Source organism: Athene cunicularia (genome assembly GCF_003259725.1).
Source record: "Athene cunicularia isolate RWA chromosome 8 unlocalized genomic scaffold, athCun1 chr8_part1, whole genome shotgun sequence".
Classification (NCBI taxonomy): domain Eukaryota; kingdom Metazoa; phylum Chordata; class Aves; order Strigiformes; family Strigidae; genus Athene; species Athene cunicularia.
The window spans coordinates 6,568,339-6,589,893 of NW_020799109.1; the positions used below are offsets into that span (position 1 = coordinate 6,568,339).

The 21,555-nt window shown below is 40.3% G+C and overlaps 1 protein-coding gene across 3 annotated transcripts in view; it reads left to right on the forward strand.

Annotated features, from left to right (window-relative positions):
* Positions 1-21,555, forward strand: part of SLC1A7 (solute carrier family 1 member 7) — a 56,512-nt gene that overhangs the window by 20,204 nt on the left and 14,753 nt on the right. For all 3 annotated transcript variants that reach the window (XM_026854486.1, XM_026854485.1, XM_026854484.1), the window contains exons 4-7: positions 9,035-9,077; positions 10,764-10,983; positions 15,401-15,500; positions 16,306-16,539. In XM_026854486.1, the coding sequence (XP_026710287.1) occupies positions 9,035-9,077; positions 10,764-10,983; positions 15,401-15,500; positions 16,306-16,539 (597 nt within the window). The remainder of the gene's footprint in view (positions 1-9,034; positions 9,078-10,763; positions 10,984-15,400; positions 15,501-16,305; positions 16,540-21,555) is intronic.

Sequence of the window (21,555 nt, forward strand, 5' to 3'; positions counted from 1 at the left end):
CTGTATCTACAAGTCAAGCATTTTTTGCCATGCTGAACAGCAGTACTTGAAAGACTTAGTTTCTAAAGGGAACCCCAAGAGACTGGGGACAAGATCGGTGGACGTCTATCTGCCCCTACTGAACTTCTCCTAGATTCAATCTGGACAAAGAGGCCACTGAATGCAGCATAGAAGTGTTTTCTACATTTGAATAGTGTTTATACCTGAAATCTTTAATGCTACTTTGGCTTTAAATGTCTGAATTTTTGCTTTAATCTGATCAAGCTTTAAAAAAAATACATCTTCTGCTGTCTGTGGAAGATACCCATTTAACTAGATAGTTCACCTTCGTATCTGTGCAGGAATCTCCTCTTGCATAACTTGCCCCTCTCTCTCAGCAGTGTGCCAGGATCTGGACTAAGGGCAAGTAATTCAGAAGACAGCTGTGAGTCTGAAGCTGTGCAGTAGATACTGTCCTGAGGATGCTTCTCTCTTTAGCTGCTTCTTTATTACTACATTGAGACAGATGTACAAATCTGCCTTGATTATATTCAAGGTTTCTGGTGCAAGCACTGCAAGGCTCGTGAAAGTATATTTTCTTCCATATTTAAACTATAAATCCTTAGGCTAAGGATCATCTTGTTCTCTTTAACGCACCTGGTGCTTTATGAATTTTAATGGATTTATTCCAATGATGTGCAATATTTCTGTGAGGTAGGCAAGAACCATTTTCCTCTTTTACAGCTAGAAAACCAAGACATATGGAAAAGAAATCACCTCACTGAGGACTGTGCAGAAAAATCTGCGGTGCCAGAGCAAATATTCCCAGCTTGTACGAGATCTAGTAGGGGTCTTGTTCTAGGAATGCGGCTTTTCGGGCACCTCAATGGAAGTAATAGCAATGAATCAACACACATTTTCACCTGTGTGTATTGAATCAACACACACCTTTTCCTGTGTGAATTACTGACATTAACTCTATAATATGTCCCAAAAGTGAATTTTTAGTAGCCTTTTATGAGTTAAGAAATTAAGAAAGACAAGATATCAATTTTCAAAAATAATTCAGACCTTGGGTGTTTCATTCAAAAGGACAAAAAGGGACATATTTACAGGAATAACATTCAATTTAAAATATTAGGTTTGTTTAATTCTGCATCATATATCCACTTGGCAAGCAGAATAGAAAATGCCTATAATTAGAGGATGAACATTTGTAAAACAAGATATATGACTCAGGACCACACTGTTTACATTAGCAGTTAATATTGCCACCACATTCTGTTGCTATTATCAAAATACCTTTGATTTAGAAGGGTAAATCCTGCTGCAGCTTAAATCATGCTACTTTCATTTGTCACCAAGGGAAACAAAATTTGGCTGATAAAAACAAGCAAGCAAACACTATAAACATTCACATGAAGAAACAAATCCCAGCCAAACTGGGGGTTCACCCTCCTGCTTTATATAAGGCTGACTGCATGTGCAAATCTGGGTACCAGCATATGCAGGGTTCACATTCATTTTTAGTTTTTCTCAAGTCTAACCAGACAGTGTGACATCACAAGATTATTGAGGTCAAAATCTCCAAATAAAACAATTCAGTGAATGCAGTCAGAATCAAATCATGCCTTAACCCATGACAAACAAATGTATGCATTTCTGAAGTTTACTGGAAGGATAAGTCAGAACATTTTTACCACTGAATATTCAGGATTACATCCAATTTAATAGCAGGTACCAGGAAACTCAAACTGGCTTAACCAAGAGAGGTGCTTTTGTTTATACCATTAATAGTTAGGAAAGGATATAAACACTGCAGAGGATTTATGTTTTCATGGGAATCCTGAACACTCTTTAAAATAATTTTCTTTCCCTCTTTTCAAGCTAAGGGCTATATTCTATTTTACTGAAATTGTGTTTCTTGAAAATAGGGCAGGAGAAACCCAGTATGTGCTGTAGTTTGGAAAAATGCCAGGCTGTGCACAACCAGAAATCCCACTTAAAAAAGTTTACAGCTAAAGACTGAATTGTATATGTGTGCAATAAGATATATGAATGCATTAAATGATCCAGGGTTTGAACTGGGAAAGAACTTTTTTAATAACTTTGCCCCACAATCATGTATCTTTTGCCAAAAGCCACTGTGTACTATGATAGAAATACTTACCTGTCTCCTATGGCAAACTACTACCTTTTACTCATCTCAGATTGCCCTTTTTCTTTTATCTCACAGAACCAGGCTGGTGCCAGTGCTGTTCTGCACTGTATGTGACCACATATTCACTTCTGGTTAATTTTTAAGCAGTTTAATCTGCACAGAATCCTGAACATCAGGTATTTACAAAGGACTCTGAAGCCCCTAAATGTGTGGTTCCTATATGGCACAATAGTAAACCAGCATGGAAAAAAGATAATTCCATGATGAAAACAGCTCTGGGGAGATGGTCGATGAAGCAGTTTCTGCTGTCTGGTCAGGAGGCCTTAGTCACAGAATGGGAGGTGCATGGGGGCCAGAAGCTAAAGCTGCATTAGGAAAGCTTCAACCCTGAAGTTGAACTCCTGACAGTTGGCCTGGACATCTTCCAGTGTAAACATACACTTTTTATGAAATAACTTTTTGTCTGACTGGAACCATAGTGGAAATGCTTTAAGCCTATCATGTTACCTTTGATATGATTCATCCTTTTCAAGATTCCTAAAGATGTGATGTACTTGGGCTTCCACTCCAAAGAATGATTTTCTCAGAAAGCCATAGCCCTGCTGGGGCTGTGTCAAGATCTTTTCTTTCAGAAGAAGCAGGATAAGGAGGTTCACCCTTCAGATCTCTTACTGGAACTGAAATGCCATGAAACAGTGTCATCTTCAGAACAGATAAAAAGCCCACGTGTTTGGCAAAATGATTCCACAACATGAGTTCTGCTCTGATCTGCAAAAAAGACAAGCAAGACAAAATGGCTTAGACCCGGTTAGTGATTTTTGCATTCTATTAGTTTCTTTAATCACAATAATTTAAATGCCTCATTAATTCTGCAAAAGCCTTCTTTGGTCCTTTTAGCAGAAGGTAGTAAGATTGATACTAAGAAATGAGATGATGCACTGGAAGTGACTACTAATGTGCAAGATGCATCTTCCCATGGGCCCTGAGATAGGTCATTTGTTCAGTCTTGCTAAGTTAAATTTTGCCCCTGATTTCAGGAGTGATGGAACCCACTGACAGCAGCAGGAAAGTATTTCAGATGTACACCCATATGACTAAGGACAGGACTTGTGGTTCATGTGGTACACTAACTGCAGTCAGGAGTCTATACAGATGATGTAAAATCATGCAGAGGACAGCAAAAGCAAACACATTTCTGAGATTAAGGTAATGCCACTGAGAAGGACCTCAGCCTATAGTAAATAGGAACTACAGTGCTGTTCATTCTTTTGTGCAGCTGCAAACCTGGAAACTTTACAGCTGTCACGTCAAGGTACTCGGACTCCATTTTTACTCTCTCTGTAGCCTTGCTGTATGGAGTGGTAGGGTAAGATCTCAAACACTGAAGTATTAGAATACTGTCAAATACTCAATCTTAAAACAATGTTCTTAGAAGCTCAGCTATGATAGTTCAAATTTGAGAGCAGAATGTCCACAGCTGGTTTATACCCAGTGCAAATATAGGCCAATAAAATATTATGACGACACGTATGTAGCAAAAACCCAGTCTGGTGGCTTTAATTCCACAGCATGGGAGACTGCAGCCAAAGACTGTCTGGTGGGGCAGGGATTAGGTACTGATAACATCAAAGTCTGAGAGCAAAACCAGATTGCTGCTGCAGAGCAGAGTGTCCCAGAGGGTATGTGTGTTCTGAGTCAAAGGAACAACATCCGCTGTACCTGTGGCTGCTCTTACACTAGAGCAGCTGGACTAACTTATTTAAAAAATCTGCAAAATCTGAATGCTTGGAGTTAACAGATGTTGTAGTCAAGACTCAGAATGAGTATTTCAGATACTCAGTAGTATAACTGCAAACAGAATTTGGCCTATCATTTCTAATAGAAGTTATCTAGGAGCCATCAACCTGGCTATCCCAGTAGCTGTAGGCTAATGTTCTGTGCAGAATTCAGCTAACAGCATGAGCAGTAAAACAGTTTAACAGTGCTGATATTGTATCACTACTGTAGTTCTCGGAGTCAGCAACTTTCTGAAGAGAGTGAGAGGGATCCCATGTTCTGGGGGCAGCACCAAGGCATGGCCTGAGCTGAAAAATGTCTTCCTAACACAATTCAGTGGAAAACTAGGGTAGCAAAAACGAGTGAATAGTGTTAATTAGTAGCTTGATTGCTGGAGAACAAAAGAGGACCTCCCACTTTTGGCAGTGGTAAGGTGCTAAGTAGTCCTACAATGTGATGGGAAGCTGAACCCTCAGAGCTGCTTCTTAGACCATGTGCTGTCTACACTTGATACCTTCATGATTTTCCTCAAATTCCATGGCTACCAAATTACAGAACACATATTGCCTTAGTCATACATACACATTTCTAACTCGATACTTCCTTATATCTGAATCCTCTTATCCCATACAGAATTAGGGAAGGACTCCAAAATTTGTAGTAGAATGAACCAGCCTGTGCATCAATCACAGCAGGGTGTAGTCCAAGAAGGTGTTTAGCAGGTCACTTGTGCATATATACTGCTGTCACAGCAAATACAGGCCAAGCATGCTGTGCCAGCTGTGGCTCACTGTCTGTAGAAGGTTCACAAAGCTGATATTGAAGTTTATGCACATTCATTCTTTTAGCCTGTGTTGAATGCTCCTTCTCTGTCTGGCAGAATTCCTGAAGCAAAAGATGCTCTGGGAAGTGTTCTTCCTCAGGTCAGACAGTATTTAGCTCTTAATTTTTTATGTAACCAGAAACCATATGTCTCAGTTTCTGTTTTACAATCATTCCTTGTCTTAGACCTAAATTTATCTGTGTTCTACACCAGCCTCACTCACTGCTATTCACTATACTGAATTCCCTAATATTATATGAATTATTTATTCTAGGAATGCTGAATTGTACCACTGAGGTTAGAGACAACGTTGCTTGTAGTAATGAATCCAGATCACATTAAGTTTCCTGTGCTATTTATTATTTTGTGTCCAGTATCTGAAAGTAACACTGGAAATTTAGAAGTATTTAATCTACTTGGCTTTCTTAATTGAATAAACACAACAGCATTTATAGGTGACGACAGCAATGAGTAGCTCAGCTTGAATTCTTTGGGAGTACCAAGAGTGTCTTTAATTCCATGTCAGTGACAAACATAGTGCCTGTTCTGGGGTAGAAAGACAGCCTCACTTTATGATCCTGATACCATATGCATGTGGATAAATCTTTATCTTGTCCAGAATTGCAGTAAAGCTAGTAGAGATCTGCAGAGGCCAATCTGATTGCAGGTTGGACGCCTGGAATATGGGTGGGCAGAGATCGACTGGCGCCCACACTCTGCCATTAATTTTGTAATATGTTTGGGCAAATGTGTCTGGATTTTGTGCCAAACTGAAGCTCCCACCCCAGCTAGCATTCCCCAGTGCTCAGGTCTGGCGGGCCAGAGACCCACAGGAGGGCTGCCCCGAGGCAGCCAGCCTGGCTGGCAGTTGTGAGGATCCCTGCCAGCCCTCCTCACCTCAGTTCCAAGGTAAAAAGTCAAATCCTCCACTACCAGCCTCACTTCAGTGTCTTGTTTTGTCTCTTGTTCTGAAACATCCCCAGAAGATCCCTGCCAAACATCCAGCTCATGGCTGGAAATATCAACATGCAGCAAAACATACTCCTAAATCAAGAATTTTTCAAGTGTTTCTGAAGAGGCCTGACTGAACCAACATCTCCCAGCTCTAGGTGACAGTTTGATACTTTCCTCTCATTATTTGTTTTAGTCCATTAGAATTCTCATCCACCAATTGCTCTCTTGAATGTTTTTAATTAACAAAACTAAATTTTGGCTAATACTAGATTTTTTCAATCCAAGTAAACCAGCTTAAAATAAAAAATAAGCCGAGGCTCTGGCAAACACATTCAGGTCAGACCTTCACTAGATAAATTGTGTAACTTTGGTAAAGCTAGTCTCAAAGACTGGATCACAGTGCAAAATATATTAAAAAATATTGGGAGAATTCCAACATCCAGTATTAAGTGGGCAGTTGTAATTCCTGCAGGATAAAGAATGATAAAGAAACAAAATGCTTTAATCCTCTACAAATTTATCTCACATTTAATCTAGCTACTAACCATATGATATTTCCTTTCTCGAGCAGTCTTAATTGTTCTTAATTCTACTAATTAGGACTATAAAACTATGGGAGAAAGTGTAAATCATCAGCAATTAAATTCCAATTTCTTTGTAAAGCTGCAGCTCATACGTGACATTCATACTGAGAGCTGTGCAGGAATCCTCAGTGCAATTTGCTGCTTTCAGAATATTTCACATTCACAGAGCAGGTCAGAGCACAATTATCACACTAACACTTGTGCTCTCCTGTAGCACCTTTCATCTGATCATCTCAAATCACAAAACAAAGATGATTTAATTGTAATGAAGCTTGTAACAACTGGAAAGCAGAATTCCCTTATGAGGCACAGTAAGGCAGTAACCATATTTTCTCTCCAGTGTTTCCCCCTCCTATAAACATCCTCTCCATCTTCCCAGGTCCAGCTCCATCCAGCTGTTCTCAGTTAGTCCCCCGTGTCAACTAAGCCCCCAGGCTCAGGCAGGAGGTTGTGTCTGCATCTGATAGGAAAGTGATGCACAGCTGGCTGTTGTCTCTGTCTTGCTTTGGCTACAGATTCGACATTCGAACCAGAGAATGAGCAGCTTTATGGATGATTTGCAGAGATAACCTGATGCTTTGCACTGTTGTTACCAGGGTGAAAGCTCTGTTGATGGCAGCACAGAACTCAGACATAAACCACTTACAGTGATGTAGTGAGTATTCATCACTAACAACATCACTACACAATGTCTTAAGCTAAATAATTCCAATTAAATGAAAGTGTGTACAAAGAGACTGCATTGCTAACATGATAATTTCCTTACATGGAAAGATGGACTAGATGACCTTTACATGTCCCTTCCAACCCAAACCATTCTGTTTTATAATTCTATATGGCCAAAACTGCTGTCCTCTTCTATCATGTGACTGTAAGCTCACAGCCATCATCATACCTGGGGTTCTTAAGCAGGACTGGTAAAATGGAAGGAGCTGTTGCAGTGTAGAGCACAGCTAGTGTATGCTCTTACCCTGCAGGAATGCCATGTAGCTGATCAGACTGCAAGGGGTGGGTAAACAGTTAAAGAAGAGTAACTGAACTGCTGCACATCAACCTCCTATCTTGCCTGGTAGTAACTTGTCTGCGTAACACTAGTTTGTGCTAAAGCAACAGTCTTACCAAAATGACCAGTGATGCCTTTATGTGTCTTGTCTGTTCTCACACAGCAGGCCAACAAAACCCCCTAATTTTCAAACTTCTGCTTCAATCATTAGACAGTACTACTACCCTTGAATTAAAATTCTCCCTCTGCTTTACCCTGAAAAGGATAATTAATTATCTCTTTGTAGCAATTGCTCTCAATGCCTGATGCTACTGGAACAGATTCTACCTCATAATTTTAAGTGTGACCATAATGTCACATTATGATCACTTAAAATAGCAATAAAATTGGTTTTTATAAGCCAGTGCTGCACAGCATGCATGCTCTTGCTTCAACTCCATTAGCAGCAGGCACATGCTGCTGCTGCAAGAGGAAAGCAGGTCTGGAAAATGTCGCAGTCCAGTATGCATTTAACTTCATATATATATAGCAATCCTCCTTGGAGTGGGAATGGGCTTTTCACATATACTTAAGTGTTGGCCTGTCCTGGAGCTTGAGCTGGACTTTGAATAAAAAGTCTCTTGGTTAGAGAATTCAGGAGTTTTGCCTTGCATAAGTTATGTATATGAAAGCATATAATTGGATCACATGCTGTCACTGTCTTCTGCTTCTAGGTTCAGAAGCTTTGGGCTCAAAATAAATCAGTTCTGAAAATGATGCTATGGAAATCATCACACAAATACCGATTCCCGAATGCTGTACAGAAATATATGACTTTTTAGCTTTTTTGCCCAACTATGCTATGATTCCTCTTTGAAGCCTGTAGAGGGTGTGCTCTCCATTTCAAATTAGGATGGAATGTGTTTCTGCAAAGTAGTACTCTATCTCAAACAGAAGTTATAAATTAACTCCAGATATTATTGGGTGAATGTTACAGACTGGGGTACACAGAAAGCCAGAAAAGATTACAAGAGTCACTTCTGGAATTAAAAATCTGTCGATCTCACTGCAAATCTCATCGTGTTTGTTCACTGTCTTCCTCCATAGCTCAGTTACGAGCAAAGAAGAAGCTGCTGGCCTCACTTCAGTCTCTTTGTTCTGAAGCCTCAGAGATCTATTAAAATAAAGTTTAGCAGAGACTGTGCAGCTCTAATCTTGATTCTTTACAACACTGTAAAGTCTACATCATTTGTAATTTTAGTGTTGAAAGTGTATCAGGAGGTACTACAGTTAATGAGTCATTTCACAGGAGTACTTGGAAGTCCCACCATAGATTACAGCACCCAGGGGTCTCAGGAATACACTCCTGAACACTGACTGTGTCTTGAACAGCTCATTATCAAAGTTGGAAAGACAAAATATGGCGTAAAGGAATATTATTCTCCCCACTTAGCAGATGGGGAAGGGAATGATAGCAATTACATTGCCCCAGTTACAACATGGAGACTGTGGCAGAGCCAGTAACTGAAACTAGAGCTCCTGGTATTTAGAAGCAAATCCCAAAAAATAATTCTGAGGAACTGTCTCTCTGTTGAGCCTTGCTCAGTCAGGTACAGCTGTATGGCATGAGTGGGAGAGAGGCAGTCTTCTGCACCAGTCCAGCCCTTACACTCTAGAAGGGTAAATAACTGACTTATCGTGGGAGACCCAAGACACAGTAAACAGAATTTATTTTCAGTTCCATAGAAATTATTCTTTTATTTGTTCATTTTTAGGAACATGTTTCCAGCCAATCTTGTTGAGGCCACATTCAAGCAGGTAAGTTGCTATATGTCTTACCACTGACGAAAGAGATGAGCCAGGATCACATAAAACATGTGTCTTCATAAAACAGAATCCAGATACAGACTTCAGATACTGTTAGTGCCTTTAGCATTTAGGAATTAATGAGCCCCTTTCCATTAGCCTCAGCAGCCTTGGTATCTGAAGGCAAGACAAACAAGCATAAAAACCACAGTGTGACTAGAGATTAGACATGAACACCTATGTCAGCTCCACCTCCACCTGAAGCCAGACCTTTGAGGACCTTGATAATGGTGCTGTAGGAAAGCAGAAAAATTTATGCCAGTATGCCTAGAGCATGGTTTCTCTTAACACAGGACTGCAGTCACAGAGTAGCTGGAAATCTCTTGAAGAGCACACAGAAACACCATGGAAGGGAAGAATGATGGCTGATGATCTTAAAGATCTTTTACAACCCAAATGATTCTATGATCCTATTTGATCAACAGCCAGCTGAATATGAGCTGGCAGTGTGCCCAGGTGGCCAGGAAGGCCATTAGCATCCTGGCTTCTATCAGAAATAGTGTGGCCAGCAGGACTAGGAAAGTGATTGTCCTCCTGTATTCAGCACTGGTGAGGCCTCATCGAATACTGTGTTCAGTTTTGGGCCCCTCACTACAAGAAAGACATTGAAATGCTGGAGCATGTCCAAAGAAGACAATGAAGATGGTGAAGGGTCTAGAGCACAAGTACTATCAGGAGTGTCTGAGGGAACTGGGATTGTTTAGCCTAGAGAAAAGGATGCTCATGGGAGACCTTACCGCTCTCGACAACTACCTGAAAGGAGACTGTAGCGAGGTGAGCGCTGCTCTCTTCTCCCAGGTAACAAGCAATAGGACAAGGGGAAATGGTCTCAAGTTGCACCAGGGGAGGTTTAGATTGGATTTTACGAAAAATTTCTTCACCAAAAGGGTTATCAATCATTGGAACAGGCTGCCCAGGGAAGCAGTGGAGTGACTATCCCTGGAGGCATATAAAAGTCATGTAGATGTGACACTTAGGGACATGGTTTAGTGGCCTACTTGGTAGTGTTAAGTTTATGGCTGGACTTGATCTTAAAGGTTTTGTCCAACCTAAATGATTCTATGAACAGAATGTCATGTCCAATTAAAGCAAGAAAATAATGTATTTAGGAAGAATCTAATTACTCAGATTGGAATTTGGCCAGAAAACCTCATCTAAAAGTTCTGAGTGAGCAAGAGGCATGGCTATACTTATTTTACTTGGGGGAATATGTCATGGGAACCTTACCTCTGGTGAGGCAAAGAGAAGGGCACTCAGAAACTCTAGGGAGTCATTTGGATTATGTCTTACAGGAAAATAGCTCTGTCAGGAGAGACAGATCTGCACAAGGCTCTGATTGTATACGTATATACATATATATATATATTTTTATAGGGATTGTACTAGATGACCTTTAAAGGTCCCTTCCAACCCACACTATTCTATGATTCCATAGCAAACTCTGATTTTCTAATGCTTTCCCCCAAAACTCAACTGTTTTTACAGACACGAACAGCACTGGGACAGGAGCTGTCATTCTTCTTTTCATGCTTGTCCCTTTAACATGCAGCCTTGTTGAAACAGAGCACTTAGGAGGTCTCATAAAAATAGTAATTCCTGCTGGGATATTGTAATAAAAACTATTTTGTTTTCTTTCAGTATCGCACCAAGACTATTCCCATCATTAAATCTAACAAAGCATCATCTGAAAGCACCACTCGTCGCATTATAGTATACGGAGTCCAGGATGAGAATGGATCCAATGTCCAGAATTTTGAATTGGATATCACTCCCCCACCTGAAGTTATTTACAAATCAGAACCAGGCACTAGTGATGGCATGAATGTGCTCGGGATTGTGATATTCTCTGCCACAATGGGTAGGTTTCAGACATGTTTGTTTTGTAATAATCCAAGTACCCATTTAAGAGAAAAAGATAGGGATTGGGTTGTTTGGGTTTCTGAGTCACCTTTTTTAATTGCTTCTATCTAAACTTTGTGGGGAAAAAGACAACACGGTTACAGAGCTGTTCTCCCAAGCTTTTGAGGATAAATCTTACAAAATCCTTGATGACACTTGTTCCCTACTGTTCTTTTCTGTGCATGCACTTACATTCTTTTTGTTTTCATATATTCTGGATTATTTTGAGCCTTTATTTATGAACTGTTTTTTCCTGACTGTAAGAAACACTAATACAGTGTGCTCAGAGGAGGTAGGAATTACTATACCAGGTCAGACCCACAGCCCCTCTGCCAATATTCTGTTTCCCTCTCTGGCCAGTAACAGAAGTCCCAGAGAAAGTTTCAAGATATTCTGAAATAAACAAGTCTGTAGCAGACTTTCTTTCCAAAGACCAAGAAGCTAGTACACTTTTAATGCCCAGAGCTCCAGGTATTGTATTACAGGAACGAAGAGCTTCCTGCACTGCTCTTGGTTAGGGGGAGCATCAGGCTGAGACACCCCCTGCTCTTATGGCTGGGTGTTTCACCCCTGCAGCTGGCAGTCCAAGAAAAACCTGCTCCTAGGCCAACATCTTTGCTGAAGTTTCACCTACCAGCTAGAAAATTACTTTAGCCCTGGAACCTGCCCTGTGCTTTGTTCTTATCCATTCTTAGTCACAGTTTACCACATTATTAGTGTAGAATATAACTCATTTATCTAAGAACCCAACTCAGATAATAAGCCTCACGTGGTATCTCGAATAAGTGAGCTACAAAAGTATATTGTTTTATCAGTTTTAAATCTGTGGATCTTCTCTTTGATTTAAACTTTTTGATTTTATTTTTGCCATCATGCAGTGCTGATTGATAGTTATACACCATCTAGTAGCTTAGCACAGTGATCTCTAAGAGCTTCTATCTGACTAATTTATTCAGTTTCACTTGCTGGAGGAAGTCGCTGGTGCAGTGTGTGTTATATCATGTTTGTTGATTTGGAAGAGGGAATTTAAACAAACATGCCCTAGTTAATCATAAAGTTCTGATGATTTTTACAAGAAAATGCTGATCAAATTTTCCTTATCTAAATTTATTCTTGGAAGATACTCTGGTCAGCAGTTCCATAAAACATCTTTAACTGTATTTATTATATTATGGTTCATACCAGCATAAGGGATCAAAAATCAAGTCTGGAATTAGCAGATTTGTCTCTATTTCTCTAGTGGGTGGTATTCCATATGCAACACTGCTGGAAACTGGCTGTCCCCCAGTTTGCAGTATTTTATTGTCAATTTGCAAAGTACAATGGCACAGCAAACGCTATTCCAGTCAAAAAGTATTGGATATGAATGAATTAATTACAATCAAGGGCAATTTTATACCTCTGAGCACAGAAGATCATTGTCCTCCCAGAACTCAATGTATTACTTTTACAATGCCCCTAAATCTTGCTGGCCTGAGGCTCAAGAGATTGAAGCTGAGAGCTGGTTTCTGTATGTCCTGGCTGACATAGTGCTGGTACTGCCAGCAGCTTTCGTGCTGCATCTGCCTGCCACAAACAAACCTGAGACACTAAACCCTCAAAAATTTGTCACCTATCAGTGACTATTTCAGACTGTCATTTTGAACAAAGGATGCAGCCAAGCATTTATCACTGTCTTTAGCTTTCTGCAGCAACACCACCACCCCACCACCACCACCCCTTGAACAGCATAAGAATAGCACAAAGGGACAAGAATTTAGACTCAAGCTAACTCTGCCTGAAGCAGGAGGTGAATTATTTAGTAATTTCAGTCCAGGAATAAGTCCTGTTGTCACGTCCCACTCAGACTAGGGAGACAAGTGACTTAGATTCATAAATCTCCAACGGAGAGGACAACAGTGAGACGAGTCTCAAAGAACTGACATTTATTAACTTTCCACAATGTACTAATTGGATACATGGCAACTGGCTAAGTATATAACGAGTTGTGGCAAGCAATACAGTATGCCTTGCCTTAATGGTAATGAAAGAGAAGGGCAAAAAGGAATGGAGAGAGATGGAGAGAATAGAGAAATAGGTATCACTGGTCTGGGTTCCTGAGTCGATCCCACCAGCAAGGGTTCAAGGATGCATCCATCCTCTTCACTTCACTCTCCAGGCTTGCCCCCCCCGCAATTTATACACACTTTTCCTGGGTCTGTCCTCTAGGTCGATCCACATACCTACATATCCCATGTATGGGAAGGGGTTGGGTGTTTCATGGGATGATGTAATTAGCATGATCTTGTTAGTCTTTGTTAGCATATTCAGGGCATTAACTTTAATATGCATTTCGTGGACAATGAAGCAAAGGTCATCCACTGGACAGATGGCCCCTGAAATTTGACCAGGTGCACCAGAGCAGAACTGTCCTTTCTCCACGGGACTCCCCCCTCCAGCTGCATCCTGTGTTATTGGGGCAGCCCTATCAGCTTTGACCACCACACTATCCACCCCAGGACTAGTTTCATTACTTGCAAGTGTTTGAGATATTCCTTAGCTCGGAGGGCCTCCACTCCCCCTTCTATCCTTTATTTCTTTCTCAGGCTGTTTTTCTCAGTCTTTGTTTCTCACAGGCCTGTTTCTTTCAGGACCTATTTTTACAAGACATCTCTCACACCTGAGCATTGAATCACTGGACTTCATTGCCAGGCATGCATTAATATGGGCAACATTTGACAGGCACAGTGTGAGGTCAACACACTTGATGCTTGGCTCAATCTTGATGCTGGGCTCAGCTATGACTAACTATACTACCTCTTCTCACACAGTATGCAGGAATTTCTGTTCAAGATTATGACAGTGGCTAAGCATTGAAACATCTGATCTTTTTTCTTGAAGAACACATTATTTATTCATTACAAGGAAAATGTTTGCACTGAAATGGGACTTGGCATATCATAGCTGCAGACAGAAAGCCCCAGTCCTGCATTCTCCTCCTGTCTGTCTCCACCAGTAGCCACATGCTTAGGTAGGACAGTGTTTTCAAGAGCAAATTTCAGTTATTTCTGTGAAATGAAAAAGAAGACATTTCTACTTTTTGGTATTAAACAGAATTAGTAGTCAAGGGTCTTGGAAAACTGCCACCAACCAGGCTAGAAGAGCTGAACTATATTTATTGTCCTATTACCAAAGATGAGCAACATGCTTAATAAAAGAGTGTTGTTTTTGGACCTAAAAGTAGAGCTTAGATGAATATTAACAAGCTTACAAACCCACATCTTGAATGCACTGTTATTGTGAAATCCCTGGATAAAACAGCTGAAAGCCTCCCTCCCTGCCTCAGGAGGGGATTGCCCTGGAAGCGGTGTGTCTAAGACCTGGCTTGCAAACTGGGGCTCCTGCTCAAAGCAAGAACACTCCATATCCAGAGCAAGTGGCAGTACGCACCCCACTCACAGCCCCCTGCTTCATCATTAAACTCCTTCCAAAGGCAATCTCACCTGATGCAGCTGGATTTTGAAGTGATTCCTTGAGCAATTAACTTGATCACTTATAATCCTTTCCGGAACAATGGCATAAAATTAATAAAATAGGATAATTATGTCTATTTACATGCATTATTGGAAACTAACACTGTCTGAAGAATATATGGTTAGATGACACATCCTAGAGCCGTACCCTTTTCCTTTCTGAGCACTGGATGCATGTAAATGGGTTTTCTTTGCTTTCTTCTTTGCTGGTTAGTCTACCAACTACTTCGGGTTTTCTTCACATGAATTTGCATTTCCTTATCTCCTCCCATGTTTGCATGTTTCTTTATGAGGGTTGATTTTTATTATGTAGACAGGTAACTACTAAAAACAAGACGGAGACCCCCCTACTAACTCCCCATTACCAGAACAAACCTCAAATACTGGCTTTGCCAAGGGAGTGTCTCATGGATGCTGCCCAGCTGTACGCAGCGCACAGCAGCAAGACAAACTGCTAGAAAAATGGGTTTTAGTTTGTCTTCCATGGATCGCTCAGAGCACGTAAATCCTTATCAGGGGCCTATGAAAGACAGTTAAGGAAACAGGCTACCAGGGGGCTAAATCTACAGCACAAAAGTACCTCCCACAGGGAAACTATCAGGGAACTGCAAATGGAAAACCACCCAGCTAGGGGAGAGAACCCTGTATGGAGCCAGGGCACAAGGCTGCGGCCTGACTCCCCCACGCTCTTGTTGTGTTTGTATAAGGTGAGATTTTCAGATACGTCTGTTTCTACATCATGAAGATCTATAATCATCCCATTATCACCCATGTAGTTCACTTAGAATTACAGCAGGGAGGGAAAGCACTGGGGCTATGAGTGAAGGCACCTGAGAAATTGAACCTGAATGCCTTTGTTTGCAGGTATAATGTTGGGAAGAATGGGGAACAGTGGTGTTCCTTTGGTCAGCTTTTGCCAATGTTTAAACGAATCTGTCATGAAGATAGTGGCAGTTGCTGTTTGGTAAGTAACAGTTTTAGTAAGAAAATCAGTATTTTTTAAGAGAGTAAGAAAATTTCAAAAGAAGAGGATGCACAGAAATCTCATATACTTATTTTCAGGGAAATAAATGAGGGTGAACAATCCTTAGCTTTGTGGGGCCTCAGCATTTGAGGAAAGATTCACACAAACACATCCTGTTCGTGGCTTGGACTGTCATTTTGACAGAGGCACCCTATATATTACTCCCAAATAACAAAACATGGTATACTGAGTGTGTGCTGTAAACACTAGGGGCACTGCCAATCCTTGGGCATGCCAAGAGGGATTATAATACATCCAGCCCACATCGGGAAAAGCATGATGAGATGCTCAGGCTGGTACTTCCATCCCTTACAACATTACTCCACTAGAAATATTAGTCTGGTTTCAGTTTGCTCAAGAGAGGGCTAGGCACTTGTGCTGATAAGCAGCGTGGCTGCTAGCATGGCTGTCTCTGCACTGAACAGCAAATGACAGTAAATGACCTGCCTGAAGCTAAAAAGTCAGAGCTGCCTTCTGAACCAAAACATTTTGAAACCATTCCTGACCAGCACCGTAACCTCAGCTGTGCTGAGGAGTACCCCACATAAAAGACTGCTTATCCCAGTGCTTCAGGCACACTCAAGTGTGCAAGAGAGGGGCTTAGTCTGCTAAAACAATGGAACCCAGATGTGCTGCTTCCAGACAGGCTGCTGTTATTGCACTGCTATGGGAAGGATTTCCCCACTCACACTGTTGGATGGAAGTGAGCTATCTCCTAATAATGACTGTCTTTCCTTTTGCTCAGGTATTTTCCATTTGGAATTGTGTTCCTAATTGCTGGTAAAATCTTAGAAATGGATGACCCTTCAGCCATTGGGAAGAAACTGGGTTTCTATGCCATTACAGTGGTTTGCGGCCTGGTGGTGCATGGGTTGTTTATTCTGCCAATGATGTATTTCTTTATCACCAAGAAGAATCCTATTGTCTTCATCAGAGGGATTCTTCAAGCCTTGCTCATTGCTTTGGCCACATCCTCCAGGTATTATACAGTTTCTAGACAGATGCAGTAAAATACTTGCTAGATCCTTACTACAGCTTTCTCTTGGGAACAGCACACTATCTGTACCGGAGCAGATATATTTGTATCTGAACAATGTCGTGTGTCCAATTCACTGGTATAATACTAAAAGATCTGTCTCTCAGCATTTCGAAGTTATGTGGGAGCCATTTGACAATAATGTTTGTCACATTGTTTTCCCTCAGTTTAAAAAATATTGGACAAAAATGATTTGTCTTAGAGGACTAGAAAAGAAATAAGGTTATTTTTTGATAAAACAAACATTATGCTTCTACAAAGCTTATATAAAGGGACACACAGTTTGTCCAGACTTCATTTTTGGTATTAGTGGAGAACCTCCTACTTCAGTCATATGGAAACATTTTACCCTTTCTACTCATCTTAGTCTTTGTTTCTTGGTACATTAAGAAAAGACTGTGGTTGCAAGCTATTGTCCAGCACTGGGAAAGTATTTAGCTGTTCTGCTCAAGGAATAATATTTTTTGCATCCTTTTTAGGGAGTATGTACAATGAGTTTTAACCATAGCTGAACAAAGGTACAGTGAAAATGGGAAACAGCTTGTGAACTGGTTATGAAAATGACTCCCAACACGGATAAACTGGTGCGTGAGAAGTGCTTGAAAGGGCTGGAATTGACTTGCATGGAGTGGAGACAAGAACGACAAGTAAAATAAGATTTCCATGTAGCCGATATAATGAAAAAACAGTTTCATGGCATATGTGGCTGGAGGCTTGTTACTCTGAAGTAACAAAAGCAGCTATACCTTCCACTTTTTATGCAGTAATAAAAGCCACAGTACAAGCGGAAAATGCCAGGTAAATAGGTCTCTTTAGCACATCTTACATATTTATTATTTCTACTGTCACCTGTAAAGGAAGAGGGCTAAAGAAAGGAAAATATACCTTTCTTTTATCTCTTTTTTGCTTTTGGATTTTAAAAGTTATTATTGTTATTTTACAGAGAGACTGGAAAATTCTGAATTCTTATCCAGATTTTGAAATGAGAGCTAGTGTCAAACACCTGCCTTTATCTACCTAATTTAGATTTCAAATTAGTAATTAGTACAAAATCAATGATAAATTGGGAACATCTATTTATAAAGAAACATAATGAAAAGTTAAAAGGTTTTATTAACTCTGAGATATTTATTCTAATTAACAATAATGACTGAGTACTTCATCTAGTTAAATACTGATTCCTTCTTCCATTTTATAATAATTTCTATAGTCAGTTGAGCTCTATCTGCTCTATCCTCTCAAGCAATAGTATTGTAGCAGCTTCTTACCCCTTGTGCCTCTAATCTAATTTTTCTCCATAATTTCCCAAGTTCCTTGAGGAATAATTCACGTAATCTCTCCTACAATGGAGTGACCCACTTAGAAATAAAATACATTTGTAATTAGTGGGATTACAGAAGGAGAAGGCAGGAATGACATAAAGATAAAAAGTTCTGGGAAAACAGTCAAACAAATATTGATTTAAATAATTTCTTTTAATAATCTAGTAAGGGCTGTTATATAATCAGCACATATGGCTTTGCATAGGACATCATCACTTGTAATGATGTGAGTTGCAGAAATCTGGAACTCTTCTGCAAATTATCTAATTAAACAAATATGTGGAGAAGTAACAATGTAAATTCCCTGAACTCAGATAAATTGATGTCACTAATTTTTGCTATAATCTTCTGCAAAACTTACTTTTGTTACCAAACATTACTTTGCGATGCAGTAATTACCGTCAGTGCTAAAAGAGAAATAATATCCATTTTACTGAAGGGACGATGAAAAAGAGAAAACTTAAGTTGTACTACACCTGTGTCAGACTTGGGAAAAGAGCCTAAAACTTTTATCCCCGGTCCACTGGCCTGATTAGGCTCATTATAATTCTAGCAAGGTCTGACAGGTTAATTTGAGGCAGGAATGTCAAATGGAGATGGCCGTTTCTCTCATATGTACAGTCGTTAGGGAAGGAGTAAGCAGAGCAGAAGGAATGTAGAGGAATTAAAAGAAAGGAGACAAGGGAATGATTGTTTCAATACAGTTCGAAGGTACTGGCTTTCCAATATGTTTAATTTTCAAGGTGTTTTCATATACAACAGTTTGCTCCAAAGTGACCTATATTGTGAAATACAAAATCAAGAAAATAATATGTGCTGGATGGTGTTTTAAAATCTAATTAGGCTTAAATAACTAAGGCAAGCTTTTTATTAGAATTTTAAAAGTTTGTAACTTGAGATGTCATCACATCCGGATTCAAGTAAGATGATAATTTTGCACTCAAAGATGTTAGTGTTGGAAAAGGCTCATCGGGTTCACATTTGACACACTTGACTATCTGCCCTGCTCCTCTAAGAATTCTGTTTCTGAAGAACTCTTTTGCTGACAGTCATGTTTTTTTAATCTGTGCTGTTCCATTCATTCTCTTTTTCTAGAAAAAGAGAATTTTTCTTAAAAATCTAATCTGAATTTTTATCTTTTTAGGAAAAAAAGAGAAGATTTTGTTCCTCGTTTTACCTTTAGCATGTATGGAAGAGTTTGTCCTTTTCTCTTCTTTTCTGTTAATAAGCAACAAAAATAACCAACCTTTTCACCAGTATAGATCCCTTTATCAAGGGAAGTTTAATCAAGACTTAAAAGATCAGCACATATTCCACCATTTTAAAAATCAGATTACTTTTCCTGATTTTCCTTATTTTGCACCAGAATTGCATTTTGATTTTATAACCAGTTTACTAGTCCTTTACTGGTCTGGAAACTTTCAGGGCTTGTGCTTTTTTAACAGTGATCTGCAATTCCTATCAAGGTAGTTCATTGTTTTTTCATTGGATCTCATCTCCTTACTCTGTCTCTAGCTCTGAGAGTATCAAGCCACTTTACAATCATGAAGTACCTTCTTTGCAGTTCATAATATATTCAGGTCCAGGTTGCTTGTGGTGTATTTCAATGTTAGAAATGTTCCAATGACAGTATCATCAATCATAGTAACAAAACAAGTCAAACATGATCTGTAGCCACAAAAAAACGCAACCAGATCTACAAAGGGATGTGTGGGTTTGACTCCCTGTTCTACACATGAGTGCCTAAGTTATATTACAACTTGGAGAAAGCCCAACACTGGTTGGTTTCAGAATTTTTAGATCAGTTATTTTTTTCTCTCAATTACTTGTAGAAGCATAAGGAAAGAATATGCACGCTGTCCAGCAAATGTGAGCTAGCTCTTTTAAAAGAGTGTATCACAGTGATTGGCATTGCAAGGCTTAACTTTTCAGGCAACTGAACCATGTAGGCAACCATGTAGGATGCCTATGGAACCATGTAGGCAACCATGTAGGATACCTATGGATCATCCTGCAACTCGGCTCCTCACTGGGAGAGTTGGGCTCCTAGGAAAGAGCCCCAAAAGACAGAGTGGTAAGTAGAGCTAGGCAAGCATCAGGCATAGCTATAAAGCAAAAATCTCACCCTATAGGACTGATGAGAGAGACAACTCTCTCTCTGGACTCTCTTCAATGTAATCAATCCTTACTTAAGGTCTTCTCCAGCCCCATTTCCTTAACCCCAAGCTGCTAGATGAGTGCCCACTGACAGTGGGGAATTTGTATTTCCCTTAAACCTCTGCTGACTTTGACTCTCCTGGGCTTCAACTCCCAGAAGAGAGTCCCTCCCCTGGGAATATCTAGTACTTTGAGGTAGCCCTCTCTCCCCTTCCTCTGTGCAAGGAATAATCACATACTTGCAGGCCCAGAGGAGGTGTAGTTTGGGAACAGAGCTCTGGCACCAGCTGGCAGGTCAGCCTGTCAGGAATCAGGACCACAGCTACTAGACTTAGTGTCTTCATTGTCAGAAGCTAATGTACCACCAAAGTTAAGGTGAGTCCTGAGGAGAGGCTCTGACCATACAGATTTAGGACCTGGACATGTTTGATGGATTTAGCTCTGTTTGTCCCTTCTTAACAGTGTGTATATTTTGCAAATCCAACACAGGCCCAACATGGTTTTAAATGTTTTTCTGCTCAAATAGTAGTGCCTTGTCTAGAGATAGCTGAACTTTTCACCTTCGTTACTGAAAGGAATGGATACTGCACATAACTGAGCTGTTGCCAAAAGAACATGCACAAATAATTGGGGCTGGACAGGAATGCTGCTTCTCCTGACAGTCACCACATCTGTATTTGGTTAAATAATACTTGCCACAGGGGCATTATATAACACTCATAATGTGGGTATTGGATTCTCAGATCATCTTAAAGGAGAACAAAGAGTTGGTTTTAAGTGTTCTGATGTGTTTCTTGCAGATGTTTCTGTGTCAATTCATGTCTACATCTAAAGATAGAAAGAAAACCACAGATCGGTGTCCTGATACTCATTCCAGCTAATCTGCACCTGTGGAAGCTTTCTTTTTAAGCTAAAAGTCAAACTGCAGGAATCAAAAACAATACCATGTACAAAACCCAAGAATGTAACACAAGGGGACCTGAAAGGCACTTAACAGCCATTTCATGGCAATGATTTTATCAAATCTGAACATTATTTCAATCCATTTCCCTTTAGCAAAAGGTTCCGCACCCCATTCTCAACACCTTATATTCCTCCAGAAATCCCAATCACAGTAATATTTCAGCGGGAGAGGCAGGGATAAAGGAGATCTCTTATTGTTTTGGTACGTCATATAGGACACAGCAAATTTGATCCCTATGACTAGCACAAAGTCCCTGCACCAGTCACCCGACCGGCCAGACCCTGAAGCCAAACCCTTGGTCCCAGTATGGGCTGGCTTTGGCAACAGATGTCTGTAGCAATGTATGCAGCTCCTCTTTACTACATCAGTATGTACAGCACGTGCTGTCGTTGCCCACTTTCCCTCCTCTGGTGTGCAGGCTGCAAAGCTGCAGATTTCTGACTTGGTGCTTTCTTCCTCCCATACCACCCCTGATCTTGTCACCTCTTCCTGTACTGAAAAAGCAGTATTTGGCCT